Here is a 27,093-nt window from a genome sequence, read left to right on the forward strand (position 1 = left end):
CCTGATTCTAATAACTATTTGATTATTAAACAAACAAAATAAAATTAGGTCTGTGGAAATTACTTATGAACTTATTTTAATTTTAATAAATTTTACAGTAGTTATTAAGGTTATTCAATTCTACTTTACAGTAAACGTGGATAACAAAACGGGTGCTATTGGCTTCGTGTCTAGAATAATACCGGCGGTGTACCCTATCGCCATCATCAAAGTGGACCAGGATACTGGAGAACCTATTAGGGATAAGCGCGGTTTGTGTCAAGTAGGTATCTTATTTTTATTACGTATACCTATTTCTGCCTCATAACAACAATATTAAGTCCAGCTGTTTTACATTGAAGAGTATGGTAATGGAGACAGGAGAAGGATAAGTAATCCGAACTATTCTAACTTGGCTCTCATGGCATGGCATGGCATATATGCGGTTAATAAAAGATGTCCATTCGCGGCAGTAGCCACATACCATCAGGTGGAGTGCATATTCGATTGCTACTTCCCTATTACAAAAATATTACATTTACAAGTTCAGGTCCGTATGGCGTAAGCGCAGTGGTACCTATAGCCACTGGGACGCCTTTGCCAATATGCTATAAATTGTCATATTTTAACAATGATGACTATGTCATATTTGTTAATATTTGACTATATAGCAATAGCTTTCGCTAACATTTGCCTTATGTTTCCATTTTTAAATTATTTTCAAAAGGATTATCTGTGCATTTAGTGCCAGTAAATTCTCAGATGATGTGGTACCTTTTTACAAAGTGTTCTTCATTTATTTCCAGTTAGCGAAACCAAATGAGCCAGGAGTATTCATTGGTAAAATAAAGCCGAACAATCCTTCGAGAGCTTTCCTCGGCTACGTCGATAAGGAGGCGTCAGAGAAGAAGATCGTTAGAAACGTACTTTCACACGGCGATTCTGCTTTTATTTCTGGTAAATTAATTATATCGATCATAATCATACATGTTTTTAATTGTTAACAGTAAGTAGGTATGAACAAAAAAAGGGAATGAACTGTTTTGCCTTCACCTATTTATTAGGTAGAATTAAATGTTGCTATAAGTATATCTTATACTGTTAGTCCAATATCGTTTGATCAATCGTCATGATTTTTTCATACCCAACTGTTTTTTTATCGAGGATATTTTTGTGCAATCCAATTTACTACTATTCATATAACGACACTTCGGTAACAAAGTCAACGTAAATTAAGTTTGAATCATTATCACAATTTATGTTTAGTCCCGCCCGTTAATGTTATTAATAATTTGTACAATGGTGAAAATATTCTATTTCATAGTATTTCCTTTTCTATTTTATACGCGTATAATCAGTGCCCGTAGTTAAATAATGGCAAAATTTCCCTTCCGTTAATGTGCCGCACTATTTCCTTATCAATGTCGATCTTGTAGCGCCGACACTACTATTCAACAGAAGCTCGTTAACCTAGAAACCGAATTTCGTGGTCTATATTTAGTAATCGTTTGTATTTGGGCTTAGTTCACGACCTGTGATCGCCCTTACCAGTTATCAGATTATGAAATATTTTCGCTACTTTATTTTTATTCAGTCTATACTTTTATGATCTTCATATTGAGGTAAAGGATTTTTAGGGTGCTACAGTAATTACTATATTTGTTACCTTTTAATAGCAAGCAGGTAGTTGGTTGTTAAGACGAATCTTGGAATTGAAGCATCTAATGTGACAAAGTCAACGAGGCCATTGCCACTAATATAATTGACATATGCTTAAAGATTCTTGAAATTAGTGCGTGGAAGTCGACTCTACTATTTTAGATTAGAAATGTGGCGATGGTGGCGTCGCAGTCAATTGCCTCCGCAAACTTCTAACACCTTTTTTCCATATAATGAAATCCAATCTTCGAATGACAATCCGCGTGATAATATGATGACCACCAATGACATATGTTATACATCTATGATGACCACGGTATTGGCATGACCTGAATTAAGATTTCGTTTTTGGGTCGGGACTTTTTGTACTTCAATTTATATTGTCAATTATAATCACGACTATGGAAACCGCTGAGCCTTAAGCATAGAAAGTGTAACTTTAATTTATTTAAATGTTTCTCTCAGGCGACATCCTGGTGGCGGACGAGCTGGGCTACCTGTACTTCCGCGACCGCACGGGCGACACGTTCCGCTGGCGCGGCGAGAACGTCAGCACCACTGAGGTCGAGGCGGCCATCTCCAAGTTCGCTGATCAACGGGACGCAGTTGTGTTTGGAGTAGAGGTATGTATGACGTGCTTGGATTCGTCGATTTTCAAGACTCATTACTACGTTTTTATTAGCTTGACCTGTATGCAGGGGCGGATTTAGAGGTCTAGAGGCCTTGGGGCAATAAAGGAGTGGAGGCCCCCTGGCCCCAAATTATTTTCCGAATAAAATGAACAATTTTTTCAGTTGAGTTTTTCAATAAATATTTTATTGTCAAACGCAGGTAGATTCTTCTAGTATTCATGTTTGTACAAAGTACTGTAGATAAAGATAAAACAGCGAAAAAAATATCAAAGTAAAGATATATATATTTTTTACTAGTGTTTACTAGTCGGAATTTAAAAAAAATCCGACGTCTCTATTGTGGGGGCCCCTCTTTTGTGGAGGCCCCGGGGCTGCCGCCCCAGTTGCCCTCCCTTAAATCCGGCCCTGCCTGTATGTTTGTAACGGAATCGTTGAACTCGATTTTTCCGACTTTGAACAGTCCAATTAATTTAAAAATTTGATCAATTATTAAGAACCGCTGACAATACATGATTTAAATAATTTTATCCCATTCTGCTCATCAAGATCGTTCGGACTTAGGATTAACGATTTTCCTTGTGCAATTTTAGCGCGGTTTTTAGTTTTTAAACTATATTTATTATTTATAATATTGGTGCTATAATCTCCGGTAAACTCCGGTGCTATAATGTTGGTTATAAAAAAAAACATCAGCTAACAGCTGGATTCAGTTAGTACAAAGGTCGAGTTCCACCCCGCGTTATATTTTGCCTATAGTTGCCATCTTCGCTGTTGTGTAGTCGTAAGAAACTTTAACTTTTAAACTATTTTGCTTAATTGATAAACTATTTTTATTTCTTAGATACCAAATACAGAAGGTCGTGCGGGCATGTGTGGCATCGTGGACACTGATAACTCTTTGGATTTAGAGAAGTTGGCCAAAAATATGTCAAAAGATCTACCAAAGTACGCCAAACCAGTTTTCATACGAATAATGACAAGTATGGATATGACTGGTGGGTACTTATTTTATTAAATAACTGTTTTAGTAGTATATTACTTGATTACAATTTTCTTTATTATTTTATACACTTCATGTTTTATGAAATGCAAAGGATTTACCTTTCTGGATATCATGTAATGGAGGATCTCTATAGCATGTAAATTTATTTTGCAGGAACATTCAAAATAAGGAAGGTGGATTTACAAAAAGAGGGATACAATCCGACATTAATTAAGGACAAAATGTACTATTTAGACCCAAAATTAGATAAATATTTACCCTTAGGACAGGAGGAGTATGAGAAGATACAATCGGGACAAATAAGACTGTGATAGTTTGTAAGCTTAAAAGACATTCAGTGCCTGTTATTTATGAAATTGTAAAATTAATGCCTACCCAATGTTAACCCAACTAGCAAATTATGTATAGAAGACCATAACACCATTGAACCTTTTGTAAAAACCAATGGTGATTACAGAAATACATTGTTTACCCAACTATTTTGAGATAAAAGTATCGGTTATACTTAGCACATTTTTGCGGGTTGGGAAAAAAACTAGATAAGTATACTAGAAAATGTCACAATAAAATCGGAGGAATGTTATTGTTTTTATCTTGATTTTGACTGATTTGATAACCGATGTACTACTTTTATAGCTATGTAAATAAAACTATGGTTAATTGTTTGTTTACACACGAGTTGTGCCCCGCGGTGTCAACTGCCTTAAAAATGTATGATTTAGTGGAATTTAATGATTTTACGAGGAACCTTAATTATTTTTTCTAACATAGAAGTAGCGTAGGTTACACCTTTTAAAATCCGCCGACTGCTAAAGAAAGTCCCGTGGTAATCGGTCCAGACTTTTCGGTGATTAGCCGGAATAAACAGGCAGACAAAAATTTTAATTTTTTATTTGTTATAAAAACCTCATATATACTTCCACATGCATTTAGTAAAAACTATAGCTCTAAAATTCCGAAAATATGCTCAACTTGAACAACAATTTTTTTGGATTGTGTACGAAAAGGGCAAATACGACCCTATTACCAAAATAAGAATTATTATTTTACTATGCTATTACTAAGCCTCTACCTTAAACAGTATAAAACCAAACAGTATAAAACCTACACAGTTCTGCTGTTTTTAATGTATATCCAATGATAGGTACTTAAAATGCTACTTAATGTTTGTGACTTTATTTGTTAAGTATATTAATGTCTCGATAACTTAATAAGAACCATTATTTAAAAGAAAATGAACTTATATTTAAGGGAACTAAGGAAAAATATTTAAGTTTAGTTCTATTGTAACTTTAGCTAACTACCGCCCGTTATTAATAATATATCCATTGTTTACTAAAGATCGCAATTTAAGAGTTTGTATGTAGCCCATAATTATCAAATTTCAAACTTTCATAGGTAAAACATTGGACAGATTGACTATTATGGGCGAAAATTGAAATTATATAAAGTGAAAATATTTTGTGTTTTATTTCCAAATCAAAATAGTATTTAAAGTATGTAAGAATCTTTTATTGCTTGTGTTGAAACAAAACACATTGCTTATTTGAGGTATCTCTTCAAAATTAGGTCATACTACCTATCATGTCATCCAAATACCTGTTACCGATGTCAAGGTTATGCAATGGTTTCCTTTACGGTTAGATAAAGTAATTTAATGGTAATAAAAATACATATTTTGATGCTTATAAAATACACACCTACTTATAAATTGTATTTTCATTGATTTTGGTAAAGCGTTTGACGTGGTTTTAATATTTAACTGATAATTTATTATAAAAACCTGTATTTCCATTGTTAATAAAGATTTAAACTCAGCTTCTTTTCATTTTTTCAAGACCTACATTTTTTCACCATTCACTTTTCCCGCCAGAAATGCTATTTTCTTATTTTTTTTACAAGATTTTATTATAACTTACAATGTTGCTATTTGTCAAATCTTGCAAGTTATTTTTTTACTATTTAACTTGTATCCGATTGAGCTGAAATTTTGCATGTATTGTGTAAATCGGATGGCAATGCAATATAATTACGAGTTTAACCTGGAGATGATTTTATGATGGAGCCGCAAAGTGGCCATAAGCACTTTGTAATAAAACAACGTAACCCCATCGGGTTTAACTTTGTTTCATAATACGGTTTATCCCACACTGCTTGCCAATTTAAATGATATCCCAGGTTGATCGCATAAATCTGTCACATAATCCATCTGGAAAGGGGGATTTTTTTGTAAGCCAATAAAATCATTATCATGTAGGCTCTTGAATACACTCTTAGGCTGCCACTAGACCTACAATAACGTTGTACAATACTTTTTAATGTAATAATTTTAAAATAATTTAAAAAATTCGCGCTCAAATTTCAAACACTAATAACATTGTTTATATTTTTTACTTTGTTAAAACGAAATTATAAGTGATTTAAAATAATAAAACAAAAATGTGCATATTCCCTGTTCGCAATATTGCACAATATAATTAACCGTTTAGGCGGCGTCTTACACTGATTTAATGTTTGACGAAATTATTGGCTGGTAAAAGTTACAGAAAAAGTAGTTTGAGGGCACGGAGCAAAAATCTATTGTTTTTCCGAGCAAAGAGTAACTTATGTAGGGGGTTCCGGTTTTTTGTGGGGGCTCTAAGATACATGTTGAACTGTTTGTTGAATTTGATTGAAAATTTTTTTTGAACACTAATATTCTGATAAGTAACAATATTTTTCAAATGAAAAAATGAAAAAAGTTAATTTTTAAATAAAGTAGAAATATTTGACTATGGCTACACTAACCAGATAACGTGTCAATATAGTAAATAATTGTACTAAGTAAATTTGGGACTAGGTATGCCTGTTCCTAGTATTTAAAAATACGTGATCCAGAAACCTGTTCCACCTAGTCCCATAAAGTCTCATTAGTTAGTACAATTTGGTGTGGACTCGGTACTTATTCTTGGACTAGGAAGCTAGATCGTTCATGCCTTGCATCAATACATAAGGGCGGTAAGGGTTGCATGCGCACTCACTAGTAATAATGAATTGTAATCTTTCCTTCATACTTTATACAGGCTTAGGACTGTCAACGTTAGATTCATAGAAATAGCAGTTTGAATTATCATTAAATATATTATATGTTTTAAATTATAGTCTTTATTGGAACTAATTAAATGAGATCTACTTTAACGCATTAGGATAATCCTGTAATGTTAAATGTAAGTTGTACAAATAAATAAATAAAATAAATAAATTAAAGGTTTCGTGAGCTGGCGTCGCGTCCACCTAAATGACATTCGTATAGATTCGGACTAGTTTCATGACACGACTGAACAATTCCGTATTTTCACACATTTGAAATTTCATATTTAGTTCGTATGGAGTATCTGTTTGATCCGACAGCGACTAGGTGTAGTTAAAAAGGACAATTATATTTTTGCATGCCCATGAGTAGAAGTTTTATTCGTTTTTACTTTTATTCGCATTAAAATAAGGTTCAAATTTGAAAGAGTGACTCACCAATAGTTTAGACAAACATGAGTGCGGATTACGTTAGTTTTATTACATATGGAAATATGGTTCAAATTTAAAAGATTTATTAACGCAGACGTTGCTGGCGAGGCGCAACTAAAATGTAAAGATTATATTCCCTTTGGACGGAAGTACCGCCCGTAGTAGCTACAAGATGAAACTAGGTGGATCGAATATTTATAAGTTGTAATAAATGCTACCTAGTCCGGTAAAATACCTATAGTCTGATTCATAATTAGGTGTCCAAAATGTAAACAAACAAATGTCACTGTCAAAATTAACAAGAAACAAAAACTTTAACAAACTCAACAAAAAACGAAATCATTACAATTATTCACAATTTAACAAACGCGCTATGAAAACGAGAATACATTCGAGTTCAATTACAATCACAAAAATGAATAACATCAGCTACGAAACTTAACATGACGGCACAAGAAATGTTCTGGGTTCCGATTGTGTTACCATTATCACATTTTAATTTTCTACCATAAACCTTGTTTTTTATTATTATTACTGTATGGAACGAAATTAAGGTAATATAAATATTAGAAAATGTGAATTGATCTTATTTTTTTATATTATTATTTTATTATTGTTGTATTAATTTAATATTGTCAAAAATAAGAAACTACTATTTGAAACGTATTTTCTTGATAGGTCAACACCTTTGCTTACATTTTGGACACCTAATTATGAATCAGACTATAGTCCCTGAACCTGTTCCAGTATAAACGCCTCACCTCTACTACCTAGTCCCTGAACCTGTTCCAGTACATACGCTCACCTCTACTACCTAGTCCCTGAACCTGTTCCAGTATATACGCCTCACCTCTATGTCAATATTGTCAATAGTCAATGTCAAAATTTGACGTCTCAAATTCTCAATTGTTAGAAGTGATGACGTTTTGAAAAAAAAAAAAATAAAGGCTATCTTATTTATTTAATAATACACAGTAATTTCGTAATCTAAAATAATTCATAAATATTTCTTTGTTACTAAACAGAATTTTATTAGTGACCAGACAAATAAATATCTGATAGACTCGGTGAAAAAGATCAAATTTCGAGAGATGTCGGTGCGATTTTCGCAATTATCGGTCCACACAATAATGTAAACGTCCGTCCGGTCCGTTCGTTGTGGCTCGAAGCGATAACTGTCTAACTGATAAATAAAAGAGTGAATGATTATAGCGCGTCGGCTGAGACGCTACAACATCGGAAGGTTCACGGACTTCGCGGGCCGCCGTTGCCGAGTGTCAGTGAGCCGCGGTTCGTGGCGCAAGGCGCTAGTGACAATGATTCTCATTATCGGTGCGGTGGCGGCATTCGTCGCGCTTTTCATCAGCGTCGGCCTCTGCTACGCTGTAACACTATCAGTAGTTTCCGCAGTCGTTTATGCGCTCCTTTTCCACACGCGATGGTGTTATGTAGCTCTGATGACGGCTCCGAGGGACCTCAGGTAAACTGGATCATTGTTATGTGCAGTTCTGTACGAGGCATAAATCTCGTTCAACCTGACGGTTGACATAATTATCGTTTTTTAATGACTATTCATGTGTGCCAAATCAATTCTATGCTCAACTTGTTAGTTGTATGTAACCTTTGTACCAGAAGTTAACATTGTTCAACTAAGTATCACTGAAGTATGGCAGAACAAAGTGATGGCTTATAAATAAATATAAAACTTGTAAAGTAATGGTTTGGACTAAGTACTTACCAAACAATTATTGTTATGACCAAATATAATGCAAATATCTACGTTTTATTGTTACTATTGGTATAATTACATGCAACAAATACAAACTTGTAAAAATATAAAATCAGAAAACAATATTAATGAAATATAAAAAAGTAATGTATTTCTTTTACTGAAGACAACATAAAATAACTCTTGTATATTTTAAACATACTGTTATACATTATGGACGACTATCTTAAATTACATTACTTTATTAAGAATAGCTGCTTTCAACAATTTTGGAATGACTTAAAAATTATTTATTTACTAGCTGGGCCCCGAGGTTTCACCCACGTTAAAAATAAAAACGGGGCACAGCTAGTTCTAAAATATAAGTAGCCTAAGTTACTCCTTATTACATCAGCTACCTGCTAATAAAAATCCCCGTCAAAAATCGGTTCAGCCATTTCAGAGATTAGCAAGAACAAACAGACAGACAGAAATTGTAAAAAAATGTGGTTTTGGTGTATCTACCGTATGTATTCATATGCATGTAGTAAAAAGCGGTTATTTCAATATTAAAAACAGACACTCCAAATTTATTTTTAAATGTATATATGTACACTTCCACTATACTATAGAATATATGCTATAGATGTTTAATTGTTATGTTTGGTAACATTTTTATTTTTGATAAAGTGGCATGACATCAATTCTATATGAAGTGGCTATGTAATGACATTAATTTATTTAGGATCATTAATGGTACACTTTATATACTTAAGTGTGTACATAATTATATGCAAACATAAGTTTGTTTTACAGTATGAATATCAAACAAAAAGAAGAATTAAGTGAAAAATTCCAAACATATTTCCCTAACACTAAGTAAACGAAAAACTTTACAACCTTTTCTCAACATGTTAATTATAAGTTCAAATAAAAATAAGTAAAAATTGGTGTCCTCTTCAAGGTTGGCCAGTAACTTACATCATTGCATGAAACATAATTGCAAAATGTACTTATCCTATTTTAATTACAATATCTGTATGACCATGCTTTGCTTGGTTCAATTGTTTTTAAAACAATGTTTTCTTAAAATTAAACCTAGCTAGATCGATTTATCGCCCCTGAAACCCCCAGCATACTAAATTTTATGAAAATTGTTGGAGCCGTTTCTGAGATTCAGATTATATATATATATACATATAATTGCTTTTAAAGGTAACAGATATCCAATATTTGGAAATCTTTCTTTTTGCACAATCTATTTTGTCTATTGAGTTGCAGCATTAAAGAGAGTTAACATTAGAGCCCAAATTATGCATTCAAGATGTGTGCTCTACTCACAAAGACATTTGACTTGCACAATGTAATCACTAATCGCTGTCGCAATGACAAATTGCATTATAATTTGGACCTGGTATTAGTATGTTTATCCAAATGACATTAGCAAATCTTGTGATGAATGTTTAATGAAATTTCATTGTACTTTTCTACACTAATATTATAAAGAGGAAAACTTTGTTTGTTTGTTTGGTTGTAATGAATAGGCTCAAAAACTACTAGACCGATTTTAAAAGAATTTCACCATTCGAAAGCTACATTATCCACAAGTAACGTAGGCTATATTTAATATGAAATATGTTTGATAAAGAGATTTTGAGGCGGTACAAGGTTTGTCGGGTCAGCTAGTATAATCATAGTGTTAATTTATCATATTATTTTTATTGGATTTTAATATCACTAAATAAATGAGTATGTACCAACTTACACAAAAACATATACAATTTGACATACTGACTTTCTTTAATTTCATACATCCAGTCTTCTGACTAGTATTTGCTATATTAACAAGTTTTTATACAGGTAAGCAATTATCACCTGTATTAAAGTATGCCAATGTTACGCTGAGCCTGTCAAAATAATGTCCTTAACTTACCTTTAATAGTTTTTAATTAATGCTTCCATTTTAGAGCCCTCCTATGTTACATCAAGATTCTGTTGCTGTCACGAAAGTTGATGGGAAAGAACTGGACCCTTCCTGATATATTCCATGAAACTGTGGAGAAACATCCACACAGACCATGTTTTTTGTTCCAAGATGAAGTGTGGACTTTCAAAGAGGTCGGTATTAAGTCTTTCCATTTTATTCTGCATTTCCACCAATGTATAATGAACATAGTAATCACTTAGACTTTGGTAATTCTCCAAGTACTAAATGAATCTATTTATATATTTTTATTGCACATAAATTACTTTAAATTGCAAATTCTTTCTTTGCAAACTGATTAAAGCACTTAAAGTCAGCATTTAAGTATTATGTTTACAATTATGAAGTTAATGATTCATTAATGTTTACTTAATTCAAATTAAAAATGTTGATCTGACTGGCATTTAAGATAAAATATTATTAAAAGAAAATTAAAAGAAAATCATACAAGTAGATTAGTTATTATCTTACTACTTATTACCTTAATATCTATAGGTAACAAATTCTAAGAATTCATGACTACGAAATACAAAGAATTCATGTAATTGTGGTTTCTGATGTATGTTAATTTTCCAGTAAATTAACTTAGAATATACATTATTTATAGAATGACTTGACAATTACATTAGGGACTTGAAATATGTTTATCATTGACTTTGTCTATGTTGAAAAATGATGTGTTATATTTTTTTTAGGTGGAAGACTATAGTTTGCGGGTAACTGCTGTGCTCAAAGCGCACGGCGTCACGAAGGGTAGCATTGTGGGTCTTCTCACCAACAACTGCCCTCAGATGCCTGCCATTTGGCTAGGGAATGCCCGTTTGGGTGGCGTGTCGCCCCTCATAAACACGAATCAACGTGGCACTGCCCTAATTCATTCCATCAACGTGGCTAACTGTGACGTCCTTATATTCTCTGATGAATACCAGTCAGGTACACCACTCTTTACAAGCTTTTAGCGGTTGCGAATATTACTCAATTTGTAGTTACCTCATTTTCGTTATAGAACTAGCCGAAGCGGTGAACAACTGCGGCAACCAGATTAACTAGTTTGTTGAATAATTTTGTGTTTCCATGTTAGATTCTTGTTGGATCTGACGTCATTACTGAAATAGCTATTTATTCGCTTCACCTTTAACGACTTCTAAAATTTTATTGTGTTCTTTTTCGTCATTATTCTTTATAAATAGCCCTAGTACCCGCTTACCACTACATATTCACATTTCCGTCCAAGTTTCGTGTTTTTCAGCAATTTTGAACTGTACTGTACGTTTTAGTTTTTACTCGTACTTTTTTGTATGGTAATTATAACGTACATAATAATAAATATTATGTTCGTAGGAAATTGGCGTTAAGAGCAAAACCTCTACAGTATACACATTTTTGGTTTATCATATTATATTTGTAGCTAAATTTATTTTTCCATAGTCTACACCTATTATAATGGTTAATTTTCAATACTTTGCATAGCAAAGAATACAAATATTATGTTACTATTTTAGCCATTCAAGACATTTCAAGCCAGCTGGATCCAAAATTGAAGTTGTTCAAGTTTACCCACCGTCCCCTGAACCTGAGCTCGCCTGGAGAGACCCAGGGCGGCGGTGACGGCATCTTGGATTTCACGGTGCTGCTGGAGAACACGGCTCCCGCGCCCTGGAGCCTGGCGGATGCGGATGGCTTCCAGGGAAAACTCCTCTACATATATACTTCTGGAACTACGGGCCTACCGAAGGCGGCTGTTATATCTAATTCCAGGTATTAAATATTTTTGTGTAGGTAGGTATTTAATCGTTTCCAGTCCTATTTTTTCTATGTCTAGACGTTAATATAATAATTATGTAGTGTTTTAGAACGTGTGTTTGTAATTCAAAAGGTGGTTGCAATTTAAATAGTGGTTGCAATTTAAATATATTTATTAAAATATATATCGCATTATTATGTTATATGTATGTTGGTTGCTGCGCAGCTTCTGTAAATAAAAGTGGGTAGGCGGCGCTATTTACACTGCACTACAAATTAAAGTAACATAATATGTCGAATCGATTGCCGATAATAATAAAAATATTTCAATAGTCAATTTAGTATAGATATGTTGCCATTAAGCATTACTAAAATGCGCAAATAGAAACTTCGTGAATATCGTGAAGGGAGCATAGAGATTTTTTACTATTTTCACCCGCTTGTTATTTTTGTGTATTGAAGAAAGTGCTTAATCACACAAGTATTTATTTATTCTCCAAACAATACTTGAAATAAGCATCTTCTATTGAGTAGGTATTATATTGTACGTTAGAGAACATTTCGCGCGAATATGTTTTCTGCGACGCCGGTACATGCTTTCGTGGTTTGACTTTCACTCTTGACCTTGTTCCGACTTTCCCCACACCTGTGTTATTACTGTTATACACTTTAATTCGTTATAATGTTTATGCGACTTTGATTATCCATGTTATATCTAATTTTATACACGTATACGAGAGAAGGCCATAATTTATGGATACAACTGATTTTGTAATTAGTTGTCAACTCATTATTTATTACGACGTGAATTTTTCTCCGATTTTTCTTAAAATGTATTGCTACCGAGGATAAGTGAATGTTTGCAACCCGTTCCATATTGTACTACTGGAGGTGATCTCATAATTGAAGGAGCTATAAAAAACAAAACTGAATTGAGACATGCCTTGATATAAAAATATTGAACATTTTATGTACCTACACGTATCTACTACCTGGTACGTAGTAGGTACACGTGGTTGCACAGTGGAAATATTTACTATAGGTATTATGTAATAATGAATAATATATCTACTTCATTGTATTTGTTTTATTATATAAATATTACACAGAAAAACACAGGTGGAGTTGATTTACGTAAGTCCAAGAAAACTTCGCCGACTATTAGAAACATTTACGTAAATTATATTATGTATGGTTTTCCTTGTTATACCAAAAACGTGTTTCAACGTTAGGTATGAGGTCTAATATAAGGGTGCCTTTCCACAGAGACGTACGAGCTAGCTAAGCTATAGATGAGTCTAAACCATCAATAGTATTATCATAAAAAATATGATGTTGAAGAACAAGAAATAATCCTATTGGCAGATTTGACAAACATTCATAGCTTAGCTATCTCGCATATCTCTGTGGAAAGGTACCTTAATGTTCAAGTGCAAGTTATTAAATAATATCTTTGAAGATATTATGGCAAACATAGTAATGCAGGCTTTCTCACGCTAATTTCATTCATTGTTAAAAATGATAATTAATTCATTGTAACTTGCTTAATATATCTAAAATGTGGCGAAGTGCGAATTGATCTAGTGCACGGATTTTGTAGAACCATACAATAATGCTTTCAATATTAATAACCTTACGGCAGTGTACAAAAACAGAAACCTAGAACAAAAATATGGATTCGTCATTTGTTTTCGAGGAATCGTTCGGGGAATCGAACCCGAATCTCTGCGTGTCAGACCAGAATGCGCGATCGCTTCACTATATCGCTCGACAAAGAATATATTGTGTAACATTAATAAATTGTGTTGTTTTTAATTTCATTCGATATTTTTAGCCCCACGGCTCGCGCTTAAAAATCCAGCTCTCCATGCCATGTTATTATTTAATTTGGAATATAATCACAGTATAATTTAAGCTTGTATGTTTTAAGTATTAACCGTTTTTTGCGATGGAACAAAATCTTAAAAGAATATACGTTTATTGTGTGCAGAATTAGGTAAATATCGTTTAAAAGGTACTGGTCTTTAAATGTAAACTAATTAGTAGGTTTCCGTACAGAACTCTAAAACCCTAATTTATGAATGAGTACACAAAGAGAAAAAATACATTGAAATGTACACGTGCAAGTATTACAAAAAGCTGTCTTGTAATGATTACACGTTTCAATAAAGTTTATGATCTAAAATTTCAGGATGTTTAATATGGAAAGAATTAAAGTCTTCGTTTTTGTTTTGGTTTTATTGAAACAAGTTGTAATTATCATATCTTCTTAATACACTACCGCCTTATTCAATATGCTAAAATAATACTACTGTCACAGCCAGGTTTTACTTTTCATTTTCAACTTGTTGCCTAATTAAATATTACAAACAGCAATCCAAAGTCTTCTAAGGAAGTATAACTTCTATCGTACCCTAAACCTGCCGCTTAAAGTATAATTTGAGTATTATCACATAAAACTGTAGCAAATCTTCTAAAGAAGTGCAACTTCAGTCGTAGCTAAAATTTGGCATCTAAAATGTCATTAAAAAAAATTGCAAACTGGCAGTCTCGAAGTCTAAGTGGTTGTGTCCAAAAGAGCAATTCGTGTATGTAAATTGAAGTGGTTTTTGCTTTCATTAGACTTCATTCGAAATCCGGTTAAATATTGTAACGATGTGTAACTTCTCTCGCCCAGATTCGTGTTCATGGCGTCCGGTATCCATCACATGCGGCTCCGTGGCTCGGACACGGTGTACTGCCCGCTGCCGCTGTACCACACGGCGGGCGGCGTCATCAGCGTCGGCCAGGCGCTCATATTCGGCTGTACAGTGGTACTCAAGCCCAAGTTCTCGGCCTCGCAGTACTTCCCCGACTGCGCGAAGTACAAAGCCACGGTGAGTTTGTGGTCAAATCTAGTTCAGTGCGTAATGCAGTGTGAATTGTAATGTCGGAATACAAAGAGAACGCCACTTAGATTTAAATTTAACAACAATAAAATTCTGTTAACTTAGAACAACTCATCATCTAAAGTGTCGAAGACTAATATTGTAAAAAAATTGGCCAAGTGCAAGTCGAACTCGCATATGGAGGGTTCCGCACTACCAACATTTTCATTTTTTTTTGGTATTGGTTATATACAACCATTGAAGTTAAGGCATTTTAAAATTTGAACAGACCGTTTACTATCCACCGATCCAGGTTAAAGAACTTGTGACAGAGGGACAGATACTTCCATTTTACCCCTTGGATACGGAACCTAAAAACTGTTGTATGTTATATTATTTTCTTTCAACAAAGTTGATGAGATTTTGTTCATAGGTTGCACACTATATAGGCGAGATGTGTCGTTACGTGCTGGCCACGCCCCCCTCTGCCGCAGACAAGCAACACAACGTACGAGTCATCTTCGGCAACGGACTGAGACCACAGGTACAACATAAACACACTGTAATTAGTAGGAGCGTGAAGTTCTCTCATGTTAAATGGTCATTGACTCATTGTAGATAAAGGACTTGAAGGGCGAGGAAAGACAAGTCGTACATATAAGTACAATTCTTTTTAGTACATATTTACGAGAATTTTGCATTTAAGATTAATATTATTTTGGTCAGTTTTATTACTATATTATTATTGCGGAAGTTATAGAATAAAGTAATTGCATCATTAAACATCTATAGTAAATAATTGGGTTAGTTTTTATTGTTGGTTATAATTAGTTATATTATTATTATCTAATTTTAATTTTAGATATGGACAGAATTCGTAACTCGGTTCAACATCAAACACGTGATAGAATTTTACGGAGCTACAGAGGGGAACGCTAACATAGGTAAGTGGTCGTGTCAACAAACAACTAGAGGACAATTCGTGTGTTAAAACTGAAGCGGTTATTGTTTTTTATTTTATATGTGATTAGATTTTTCTCGGTGTCCGGTTGAATTTTAAAGTCGACATGATCAAAATTATCTGTTCACTTAAAAAAAATATGATAAACATAGGTAACATATAAATTATGCTTTCTACTAATCTCTGTCCTATAGATTCCATAACCATTCAAGTAGAAGACTGGGAAATTATAAAAATAAAAAATTAATTATTGTATAAACCTCACTAATAATATTTATTATGTCAAGCTGTAAAAGAAAACACTTATTGATTGGTTTTAATTAATTTTATATAAGTACGAGCTTTGCCCCAAGGTTTCATCCGCGTTTACAAGTCTAAATCAATTTTTGTTTTTGGTGTACATAAAATTTATTTCACTCTTACATTATCAGCATAAAGTAATTTTTAAGACTTATATTACTCAGCATGTGAAAACAGGTTTGGTCGACGGACCTTGTATAGGTCAAGTGCGAACTGTACATACGCGGACTGCGACCCACGCTTCACTAAAATATTTACGACAATTTCAGATTACTTAATAAGTATTAATATTTAAGTATATTCCAAATAATTATTCCACTTCTGTGTCGACCTTCAGAAAAACATTCCGGTCCAAAGGTACACATAAACAATGTGTATATTTTATGTATGTTATGTAATTAATATTGTGTTTAGTGTTTCGATTGACTTTTTACAGGATATTAGGACTATTGAAGATATTAAGGATTTGATATATCATATATCACAGATCAGATTAAAACTAAAAAAAAGTTAAAATATTAAAACTTGTCGCGCCGTTGTACACATTAAATTTAAACAATTTTTAAATATTAATTACATACGGCTGAAACCATTGGTGGAATATCAAAAGACTTGTGGATAATAAAGTTGTTATTAAACCTTTCAAAACACATTCGTCGCGCATTCGTGCATGCTTTGTGTTGCTTATTTACTTCGACCAGTATATAACTAAGATATTATAATATATTTTTTTCATATACCAGCGAGACATATTCGGCTTTTTTAAATTTTCTACATTTTTGAACCTTTTTTGTATTTTCCATTGGATGCCTCTGGTTATAAATATCTCTGAAGTAACTTTTTGCACTATAATGAAATAAATTATTATAGCACGTATATATTACTAAAGTGTAAGTAATAAACATGTTGCTGTAAGATATTATTTTTCTTATCATTTTTTATTGCATTTCATTGAGGTACAAGTAATTTATCCCAAATAATGGAAATAAATTCATTCAAAATTATTTAAAAACACATTTGTATAAAATATGCTAATATTTTAATAAATAAATTGCATACAATTGCATTTACTATTAAAATATGTAATTAACTGCATATAATTACATTTAACTATTTAAAATTATTTTTAAGTAGCATTTTTAGAAGATTTTTTGTTGTTCACAGCGAACACAGACGGTACTCCCGGCGCCATCGGCTTCGTGTCTAGAATCTTCCCCAGTGTCTATCCGATAGCTATCATTAAGGTGGACCAGGAAACTGGCGAGCCTGTGAGGGACTCCAGAGGATTATGTCAGGTAGGGTCTTAATTCGTTTTTAAATAGAAATTATAGTGACGTTAAATTTTGTTACATTTATGTTTAACGTACATTTCTAGGTATTTTCATGGTCCTTGGAGCCGGATCCATTGATATTTACAAACATAGTTAAATTATTTAATTGAAATATTAAAAAATAAAAAACTTTAAACCGCCAATCTGTGTCGTAATTTTCATGGCTAATCGTTTTTTAGCTTTAAATAGTTCTACAAATTCCAGTATCTTAGAAATTATTTTGCTATTTTTATATTTTTTTGTGATGTTATTAAGAGGAGACAAATAAAATGAGAGGCAAACTGGATTTGTATGGTCCCTCGAACCGGATTTGAACAGCGAAACGTAGCAACATTGTCTCAAAAAAAGTTGAATACTATAATTCCAGTAGTACTTGTATTCAGGTGGTAGAACCCTTTATGGTTCGAATCCGGTAGCACCACCGCCTCAACTATTCCTGCCATATAACAATAGTGTTTAGCGCTGCTATATTCGGGAAGGGTGCGGCAAGGAAGACGTATTTTTCCGAGGCGCTTCTGTGGACGAACCTCACTTAGGAATATCTAATCCTATATGGGGTTGATAACTGATGTTCATAGGCGGTAGCAGCCACTTACCATCAGATGGACTGCATGCTCGACCGCTTTTCCCATATAATAAAAAAACAGCACTTATTAGCCTTTTGTTATTTTTTCTTCCTTACCAAAGAATTCACAAATATATCTCATTCTGTTACAGTTGGCAAAACCAGAGGAGCCAGGCGTATTCATCGGCAAGATATCGCCCAACAACCCTACGCGGGAGTACCTCGGCTACGTCGACAAGGCGGCGTCCGAAAAGAAAGTGGTTAGAGATGTCTTCGCCCACGGCGACGCTGCTTTTATATCTGGTAAATATTATTTTTGTGTTGCGTCAATTAAGTGTATTATTTACGTGTAAATACGTATTAAGCTAGACATATTTGAATCATTCGCAACTGTTAGAAACTAAACAACCGACTTGGTTCTCAAAATTAGCAAGTGGTAATCCATCGACTGCCATATCGCCTAAAGGATCGATGATTGATGGGTAAAATGTTCCTCGAGATCCGATCTGAAGAAGGTGGTGAAGAAGGTGACAGATTCAGAGTGCTCGAGATCCGTTGGAACCCAAAAAGTTAAGGTGTAAGCCAAAAAGTTGATGGATGGAAGAAAGGGTAGAAAAAAATTAAAAAGTTGGTAGTTTATGTAATTTTGAAATAAAAGCCTTTTTATAATGTCAATGTGCTTAGTTTATTGTTGTTATTATTTTTAGTATGAATAATCATTTTTGAATGATTTATAATTTATTCCATAGACTATAAAAAACCTTACATGTGTCTATAATATTTACGTAGAAATTGAAAAGACATACATGCAAACCTGATCCGCTAAAATAGCGCAGAACTGACGACATAGCATTTAATAATATAAGGCAAAAATACTTGTAGAGGGCGATGCCTCCCTACTCGCTTCTGTGTTATTTTTTTTATTTTATTTTTACAATCGAGCCAGTTTACAAAAAGAATATAGCACACTTTGTAAATACCACTGACATTCTGGTCATTAATAGCGAATACTTGAATGCAGTGAGGTCAATGCTCTCAGAATTTATTCACCCTCACATACAAATAACTTTGTATGCTATAAATACACACAAAGCACACATGTATTCGATTTACGCACACACATATTCACAAATCAGATATTTGTGAAAATGTTTGGCAATTTATTTATAGATTATAGAATTTGTAAGTGCCGTCGTTGGCCTATACAAAAATAAATATATTTCATTTCAGATACCTTGTGGATGATATCTTTTTTGTAGGTCCTCGTTCTGCATACTTGCTACTTGCAATTACTTTTATTTTTTTGTACCTAATGAAAAATATCATAATACAAGTAACGGCCTCAATTCATTTAATGTTAAGTGATATAAGTGTAGATGTTATGAGTCCCTAATAGAATAGGCGTTTATAGCGTGAAGAGAATATAAAGAAGAGAATATTTCAGGTCTTCTATATACATATCGATAATTTCAGGAGGTTGTATCACTAATCATAGATATAAACATTTTTTCACTTTCTCGAGCTGATTTCGCGTCCATATATTCACATAAAATCCACAGAAACTCCAGGAAGACATATAAAATCCTAGTATCGAAATTCAATGTAATCTGTCCAATGCTTTGCCTACCAGAGATCGATATTTGACTATTTCTGTGAATCTCTATACTAGAAGTTCTCAAATTTTGGCCTTCGGGAGGCAACATTGTGATAGATTGTGTATAAACAATGGGCGTATCTTAATTCTGCGTACATAGTATGGAATACAGTGCATATCTTACGTAAGCTATTGGTGTAAACAAGTTTTATTATATTTTTTATAATACTTCATTAAATCCTTACTAATATTATAAATCCAAAAGTAACTCTGTCTGTCTGTCTGTCTGTCTGTCTGGTTGTCTTTTCTTCACGCCTAAACCACTGAACCGATTTTAATGAAATTTTGTACAAAGATAGTCTGAGGCTCGAGAAAGGACATAGGATAGTTTTTATCCCGGAAATCCTACGGGAACTAGGGATGGCGATCTAAGATCGATTAATCGGAGAATCGATCTTTTGGACCCAAACCATCGATTATTTTAATAGATATTAGTAAGGATTGATTCGTAAAACTATGCATTTGACCAAGTGATCTTTAGCAAAGTTGAGGTACGAATTTTCAGTTTTATGTATGTTAGTATGTTTTATTATTTTCTTTTAAACGCGGGCGAAGCCGCGGGCAAAAGCTAGTTACCAATAAAAGTTGATAGCGGTGTTAAAATTGAAGATTGTATATACCTATTCACATTTAATGTTGTATTCTCCATGAAGTGTAAAATTTTATAATACATTGTTTGCAAATTATTATGCAAAAATGTTATTGCTCTTTAACCTTATGAATTACATCTTAGCTTGTAACACGGAATTACTATAATGAAAATATATTTCAACGAAGCTAATATTATCCGTATTATTCATGTTACCTTTTATTTTATTTCTCGGGAGTTTGTAAATATTCAATTTTGTACATGTGTTATTTAGTTTCGTCTACAAATGCTTATTAAATATTGCAACTTTCTAGCTGTGAATATGTTCTTATCTTTTTCTCTTCAAATGTTATTCATCTATTTCTGGAGGTTATGGAGGTTCCATGCAGCCCGGTCAATTGCAGACTTTTTACCAGGTCGCAGGTCCCTCGTTCTGCCTCACTGAAGACAAACCAAATAAAAATAACGATTTCTTATGTACTACGTGACTCCCTTGTGACAAACAGGTAGCGGAGACTTAGTACCCGTTTTTATCTAAAAGTAGGTTAAACCTTGATGTAATATTTCTATAGAAATGTGTGTAAAAGATTCCAAGAACAGCAGTAGTTCAGAGGGCTTTTTCTATTAGTGAAACTATATTTTCAAAGAAGTACCAAAACTTCGTGGTGAATTTAACAATATCGTTTGCAGGCGACATCCTGGTGGCGGACGAGCTGGGCTACCTGTACTTCCGCGACCGCACGGGCGACACGTTCCGCTGGCGCGGCGAGAACGTCAGCACCACAGAGGTCGAGGCGGCCGTGTCGCACGTCGCTGACCATCGGGACGCAGTCGTTTATGGTGTGCTGGTACGTTGGCAATCTTACATTACTAGTTAGTAAGCAATAATCAATCTTTAACAATTCTTGCCTAGTTGCAAAAATTTTAATAATTACGATTTATTATAGTCCGCACCAAACTGCTAGTCCGCTCTGAAGTTGGTGCGAGCAGGTTGTTATTGTTATGGTTGTTGTTGTTGTTATTTTTACTGCAATGGTAAAAGATGCCATCATATTTAAAGGTAAAAACAAGATGAGAAACACGTTGTGAATATGGTAATAGCGAATTTAAATTTGAAATATAACGATAACGATAATATGAGAAACTCTAAAAAAGTAAACGAGATAAAAAAAGTATTTGACTTTACATTGTTATACATTGTAACAATTACTCATTTAAGCTCATTTTTATAATGAGAATATAAATATTCAGCTACAATTGCAATTCTAAATATAACCTAAATTATTCGGATTGTATTTAAATTTCCCACACCTGTTGTGGAAATAATCATACAACAAAACACTGAAAAATTTGACTCTGCTTGACTTGTACACGTGCCAATCAGCATTGGTATATTATGTTTCAATTTTTTCCATCAGAAATATACCTTCAAACAGCAATGAGTCATAGAATAATGTTGCAGCTAAGTTATTTGTTGGTCTTCTGAGTTGTGAGCAGAGACCTCCTGGTCTCTGTTCACAACTCAGATTTCGAAACATGTTGCTGTTATGGCCGATAAGTGGGTTTAGGGGTTCCATACCCTTGACCCTTCCTTGCCTATGCAAGGAAAAAAATTTCGGCGATCAATTTTAGAGACTATATCTGTATTGTCTTATTTGTTTTTTTCTATTAAAATTGGCCTCTTAAAGGGTGAGAAAAAAATTAGAGACTAACTGACAGAGACTACTTTTTTTCGCTGAGCTCGTCTACGCTATTAATATTTTTGAACAAATTCATTTTTCTCAAATTTAAATTGTAGCGACATTATATTTCGCTTGGTAAGCAAGCCTCGGCTGCCCTCGCGTTTACCCCTCGCGGGCAGTCGTGTCTAATATGTGACACGGAATAAACGTGGTTAAATAATTACGATGTTCCTATTTATCTCTGAAAATTAAATTGATGCAAGGTTACTTGGTACTATATACAAATATAATAAGGCACCCCCTAACCTGAAAAAAGCCATTCATTTATTCAAAATCGATTCATACATGTACAACTCTTTCTGAACGTCAACAAAATACCACCACTGCTACGACGTTTCGCTATGAAGATGAACCGTTTATGAAAACCACGGCCATCCCTACAACTAAATATTTCCTTGCAGGTGGCGAACACGGAAGGTCGTGCGGGCATGTGCGGCATCGTGGACACGGACGGCAGCCTGGAGCTGGCGCGGCTGGCGGCCGGCCTGGCGCGCCACCTGCCCGCCTACGCGCGCCCCGTGTTCCTGCGCGTCATGCCCAGCGTCGACATGACAGGTAGCGATACACCTTTATTCTTTGTTAACGGGGGGGAAGAAAAAGCAGTGTTAGCTAATGGTTAATAAACCCGGCCTCACGATCGAGGGGTCCGAGGTTCAAAACCAAGGCACGCACCTCTGATTGGTCTGTACCTCCACTTGCTAAAACGGTGAAGAAAAACATCGTGAGGAAACTGCATACCTGAGAGATTTATAAAAAAAATCTTAAAGGTGTGTGGAGTCAACCACTAATACGCACTTGGCCAGCGCGGTAGACTATGGCCTAATCCTTCTCATTCTGAGAGGAGAACCGTGTCCAGCAGTGGGACAATAATGGGATGATGATGATGATGATGATGAACGAGGGGGAAACCTTTAATACCCTATGACGTGGGAGCGGCTCGGGGTTATATGGGACTCTTACCGCACCTAAACCCTCCCGGTGGCCGTCCTCGGCTCTGCGTAGAGGGCTCCGGGATCGATCTCCAAAGGATCGCAACTCCAAAGGATCTCCGAAGTACTCTTAGCGCATTGCTCCGTCGGGCTCCGCCCAGGTGAGCGTGATGCTCGCCACACCGTCTGGTGTACAGGACGGTATGCAACCACACACGCCGCTGTCCTTTCCGGGGTCGCTGGAAGGGCGGTTCGAGCTCCCACTCTTACCGTTCGCAACTCCGAAAGCCCCCTTTTAGTTGCCTCTTACGACAGGCAGGGAATATCGTAACCTTATTCTAGTCCCGGAACTACAGGGGGACACCTGGGGAAAGCTTTACGTGTAGCGATTAGATAGCGACATCTGTTTGCAGATTTGATGGTCTTGCGTACGGTAGTTAGAATTCAAATAATTTAAGTAACTTTAATAATAGTTCTATGAAAGGATATGTAATATTGGAAATGTGTCAAAAGTAGTGTGGTAGAGGTAAAATATCCCAGGTATACTTTGCCTGCTGCTAAGAATGACCTTGTATGTATACTATATTTTTTATATTTAAAATTTAAAATGCTGAAATATTATGATTCTCATAACTCGCTTCCTTTAATAAAAAGCAAATCGCTGATAGAAGATGCACGGAATATTAGGGCAGACAACGCGATAGTTTACACAACAGTCTGATTTTGATATAATTAAACGTTGTCATCTAAAATATTTTCACGTCTTATATTACAAATTTTTATATTATTTTAAATAAAAAGAACTTTGGTTATAATATTGTGTGCTATTACTACAAACCTAAGGTACAAGAAAGATATAAGTATAATGGCCTCTTGATATAAAGTATATCCTATAGCATTATGGTTTATTTACAGGTACATTCAAAATGAAGAAGGTTGATTTACAAAAGGAAGGCTTCGACCCCAGCTTAGTGAAAAACGATAAATTATATTATTTGGACTTGAAACAAGGTCGCTATCTGCCTTTAGGCCCTGAAGAGTATGAAAAAATTAACAACGGACAGATAAGACTGTGATTTGAAATTGTAAATTGAATCTCTATCCTATAATATAATAATAGTTGTCTATGAGACTATAAGTTACAGGTAGCTACATTAGTATTCGTCAGTCCATTTTGCTTACCGGGGAAAAAATGGATACAGCGCCATCTATGTATGATACCGAACATAATCATATTAATGGTGAAAGATATGAAATAAAGGCTTTGATAAGACCTAAGTAGCCTCTCCATTCCGGTACACATCCTGATTTGTTAAATTGTTACATGTATACTGAAAATAATTCTTATTGTAGACTACCATTACCAGTAAACAATTATGAGTAATATTTCTTTCATAACTGTAATCATGTAAATTAGCAAGTTATTTTATAAAGGAAAATTATAATGATCGGTTTGTATATGAAACATTTCTTTATTGCATTTTTGTGAAACTTTCCTTAACATATCTTTTACAATATTATTATTAATATTTAAGTTCATTACTGACTTGCTATTCGAAGTTTTTCGAACTATTTCTTTTACTCGAATTTTCTTCGCGAATATGATTTTGTATTCGTATTCGATAATAATAAATGAATAGAATATTTTATATAGTAAAAGAACATTGAAATCTCATTTTTGTTAATAAAATTGTATGGCATTGTTTCTCAACCTGTAATCTCAACTAAAACTGAACGGAATTTAAGTGTTGGAATGGTTCGGAATTGGTTCATCTTATCCTGGATCTATTTGAGTAACAATGTTTTAAAATTAATTTATTAGTCTCGAAAATTAAATTTACTTTAATCTAATAATGTATGTGTTATGCCATTGTATATATGAATCTCGAACCTCATTGTTACAAAATATATTTATATGTATGTCGACTTTATTTATATAGAAATGTATCGCTGTCCATTGAATGTGTCTCTTTTAGGCGCGAATCTCATAACTGAAAAAGTCGAGAGCTTGTTCCATTCAATACATCGATTAATAAAAGTACTAAATTGGTATGTTAGTAAGTAATAAAGCTGGCATTTGATAGTATGTCACTGAGACTAAGACAGGTTGCCAATGATCAAAATTTCACGGGTTACCTAGACCTCCCTAAGGTATATTAATATGGATACGGATTTATTAAAAATATTATATCGGTCTCAGATACGGTATTTGGAATTTTTCCGGATTATCCAATAGTTTCGGTTGATGTTATTTGATTTTTGAGGTATTATGAAAGTAAAACAAAAATGGTCACGATTTGATGTCATTTGTGAAGTAACTGTACACCTTCTTTTTTGTCGGGCGAAAACTTTACGTAATGATGTCTCATTTGGATTGCGCCCATATTCCGAAATTATTCGAAACTTTTATGTCAGATTCGGTTGCGATTATATTTTCATTTCGGAATTCGATACCTTCTGTTTCAGTTAAGCAGATTCATAAGAACCCTGGTTGAGGGTAGGTGTAGTTTTCCGTGACAAACTTTCTTGATTAGCTCTCTCTCATCTCCGTCTCATACTTACAAATGCTGCTTTAGTAAATGTCATATTATATAGTTATGTATAATATAGAATATAAACAAGGGATGTGAATACTATATATAATAGTACTTAATAGTGACAAGAGCGGGTTTATAAAGGTTGGGTATGTATATGTTCATATGTCATATGTAAGATCTGTTGTTTCTTGTTTGTTATGTAAAGATTAGCTAATAATACGAGATAATATTTAATTGTTTTATTTTTTTTAATATAGGTGTGCTTAGACAAATATTGGTTGAAGAAGTTATAACTAAAATAAGAACATTAAATTTGTCTCATTTACATTCAACAATATGTACGAAATATTTTACTAGAAAAATAAATAGGGTAGGGAAATAAAACATTTACATGAGACATTCCAACTTGGACATCAGAAGTAGTGCTTCTGTGGACGCCTCAGGTGGGATTCCAATCCTACTTGGTGTTAGTTACAGATATCTAGGGGCAACAGCACTTGCCATCAGATGGACTGTATACTACTTCATAATTATATGAGTAGTTATGCTACAGTATTTGGTGACCATATCATTATTATATACGAAAAAATCGGGATTCATTCGCCCAATTGTAATTGTTCCAAAATTTAATTATAAACATTAGTTTTTTTTTCTCTTTATCATGTCTTTATATCTATAGTTTGGTATTGTTTACCTGAATAACTATGTCGCAGGTATTAAACTAAAATAATTTCATATGTAATTCTGATCTTCTCAACTCAATTTAACGACGATATGTATTAATTATTTTGACTTGCCGCATTGTTAATAGTTTATTTATTTTGACTAAAGAAGTAATTCCAGTCTCAACTGTTAAGACTGACCAAAATGTTTTTATTTTCTGTACATGTTAGACTCTTAAGCTTTTTAAGGTATTGGGTAATGGTGCAAAATGCCTTTTTGATACATTAAATGTATATTTTGAATACAGATAACTTGTTTTATTTGGTTGCATAGATAAGGTAATTTAACATTAACATTTAGTTATTCTCATTTGCATGTACATAATGCTAATATTGATAGATGAGTGTTAGCATTATTGAGCTTAAATTAAAATAAGTCCATTATATGCGTGGGAACGTCAAAATAGAAGTAAAAATTATTATTATTGAAAATAATAAAATGCTTGTCAACTTCCATACTAATTGCAGTAATTATCTTTCATGAAAGTAGCGATTTATTATAAAAAAAGTATAATTAATAGAATTTAAAACTAATAATAGTGGTTAAACATAGTTTGAAATATACATAATTCTTAAAGTAGGTAAATTAAAAATATTTCAAACGAATGAATAATAATTATAATGATTGTACCTATGTTTTTTTAATTTAAATATTTCCATAATTGTATTTCTTTTGGTGTGTTTAAA

The 27,093-nt window shown here is 33.7% G+C and overlaps 2 protein-coding genes across 2 annotated transcripts in view; both read left to right on the top strand.

Annotated features, from left to right (window-relative positions):
* The window catches only part of Fatp (fatty acid transport protein), a 29,233-nt gene extending 24,875 nt beyond the window's left edge, over positions 1-4,358 (top strand). The window contains exons 10-14 of the mRNA XM_073080260.1: positions 132-262; positions 786-936; positions 2,104-2,261; positions 3,112-3,265; positions 3,427-4,358. Coding sequence (XP_072936361.1) covers positions 132-262; positions 786-936; positions 2,104-2,261; positions 3,112-3,265; positions 3,427-3,584 — 752 coding nt within the window. The 3' untranslated portion in view covers positions 3,585-4,358. The remainder of the gene's footprint in view (positions 1-131; positions 263-785; positions 937-2,103; positions 2,262-3,111; positions 3,266-3,426) is intronic.
* Positions 4,359-7,689: 3,331 nt separating this feature from the next.
* On the top strand, positions 7,690-26,658 carry LOC140747707 (long-chain fatty acid transport protein 4-like). Its single transcript, XM_073080261.1, has 12 exons — positions 7,690-8,254; positions 10,450-10,600; positions 11,162-11,399; positions 11,969-12,224; positions 14,887-15,085; positions 15,510-15,620; positions 15,939-16,020; positions 17,502-17,632; positions 18,386-18,536; positions 21,167-21,324; positions 22,620-22,773; positions 24,063-26,658. Exons 1-12 carry the CDS (start codon positions 7,977-7,979, stop codon positions 24,221-24,223), a joined length of 2,070 nt encoding a protein of 689 aa, XP_072936362.1. The 5' UTR covers positions 7,690-7,976; the 3' UTR covers positions 24,224-26,658.
* Positions 26,659-27,093: the final 435 nt, after the last annotated feature.

The sequence above is a fragment of the Epargyreus clarus genome, unplaced genomic scaffold, assembly GCF_041222505.1.
Source record: "Epargyreus clarus isolate Ecla_fem2 unplaced genomic scaffold, WU_Ecla_fem_2.2 ptg000015l, whole genome shotgun sequence".
NCBI lineage: Eukaryota > Metazoa > Arthropoda > Insecta > Lepidoptera > Hesperiidae > Epargyreus > Epargyreus clarus.

What these genes read in the sequence shown, in the direction of transcription:
- LOC140747707 (XM_073080261.1), top strand. Translation starts at nt 7,977, where the DNA reads ATGATTATAGCGCGTCGGCTGAGACGCTACAACATCGGAAGGTTCACG. An exon ending in CGACGCTGCTTTTATATCTG is followed by an intron (nt 18,537 to 21,166) that starts GTAAATATTATT and finishes TATCGTTTGCAG; the next exon opens with GCGACATCCTGGTGGCGGAC. An exon ending in CAGTCGTTTATGGTGTGCTG is followed by an intron (nt 21,325 to 22,619) that starts GTACGTTGGCAA and finishes ATTTCCTTGCAG; the next exon opens with GTGGCGAACACGGAAGGTCG.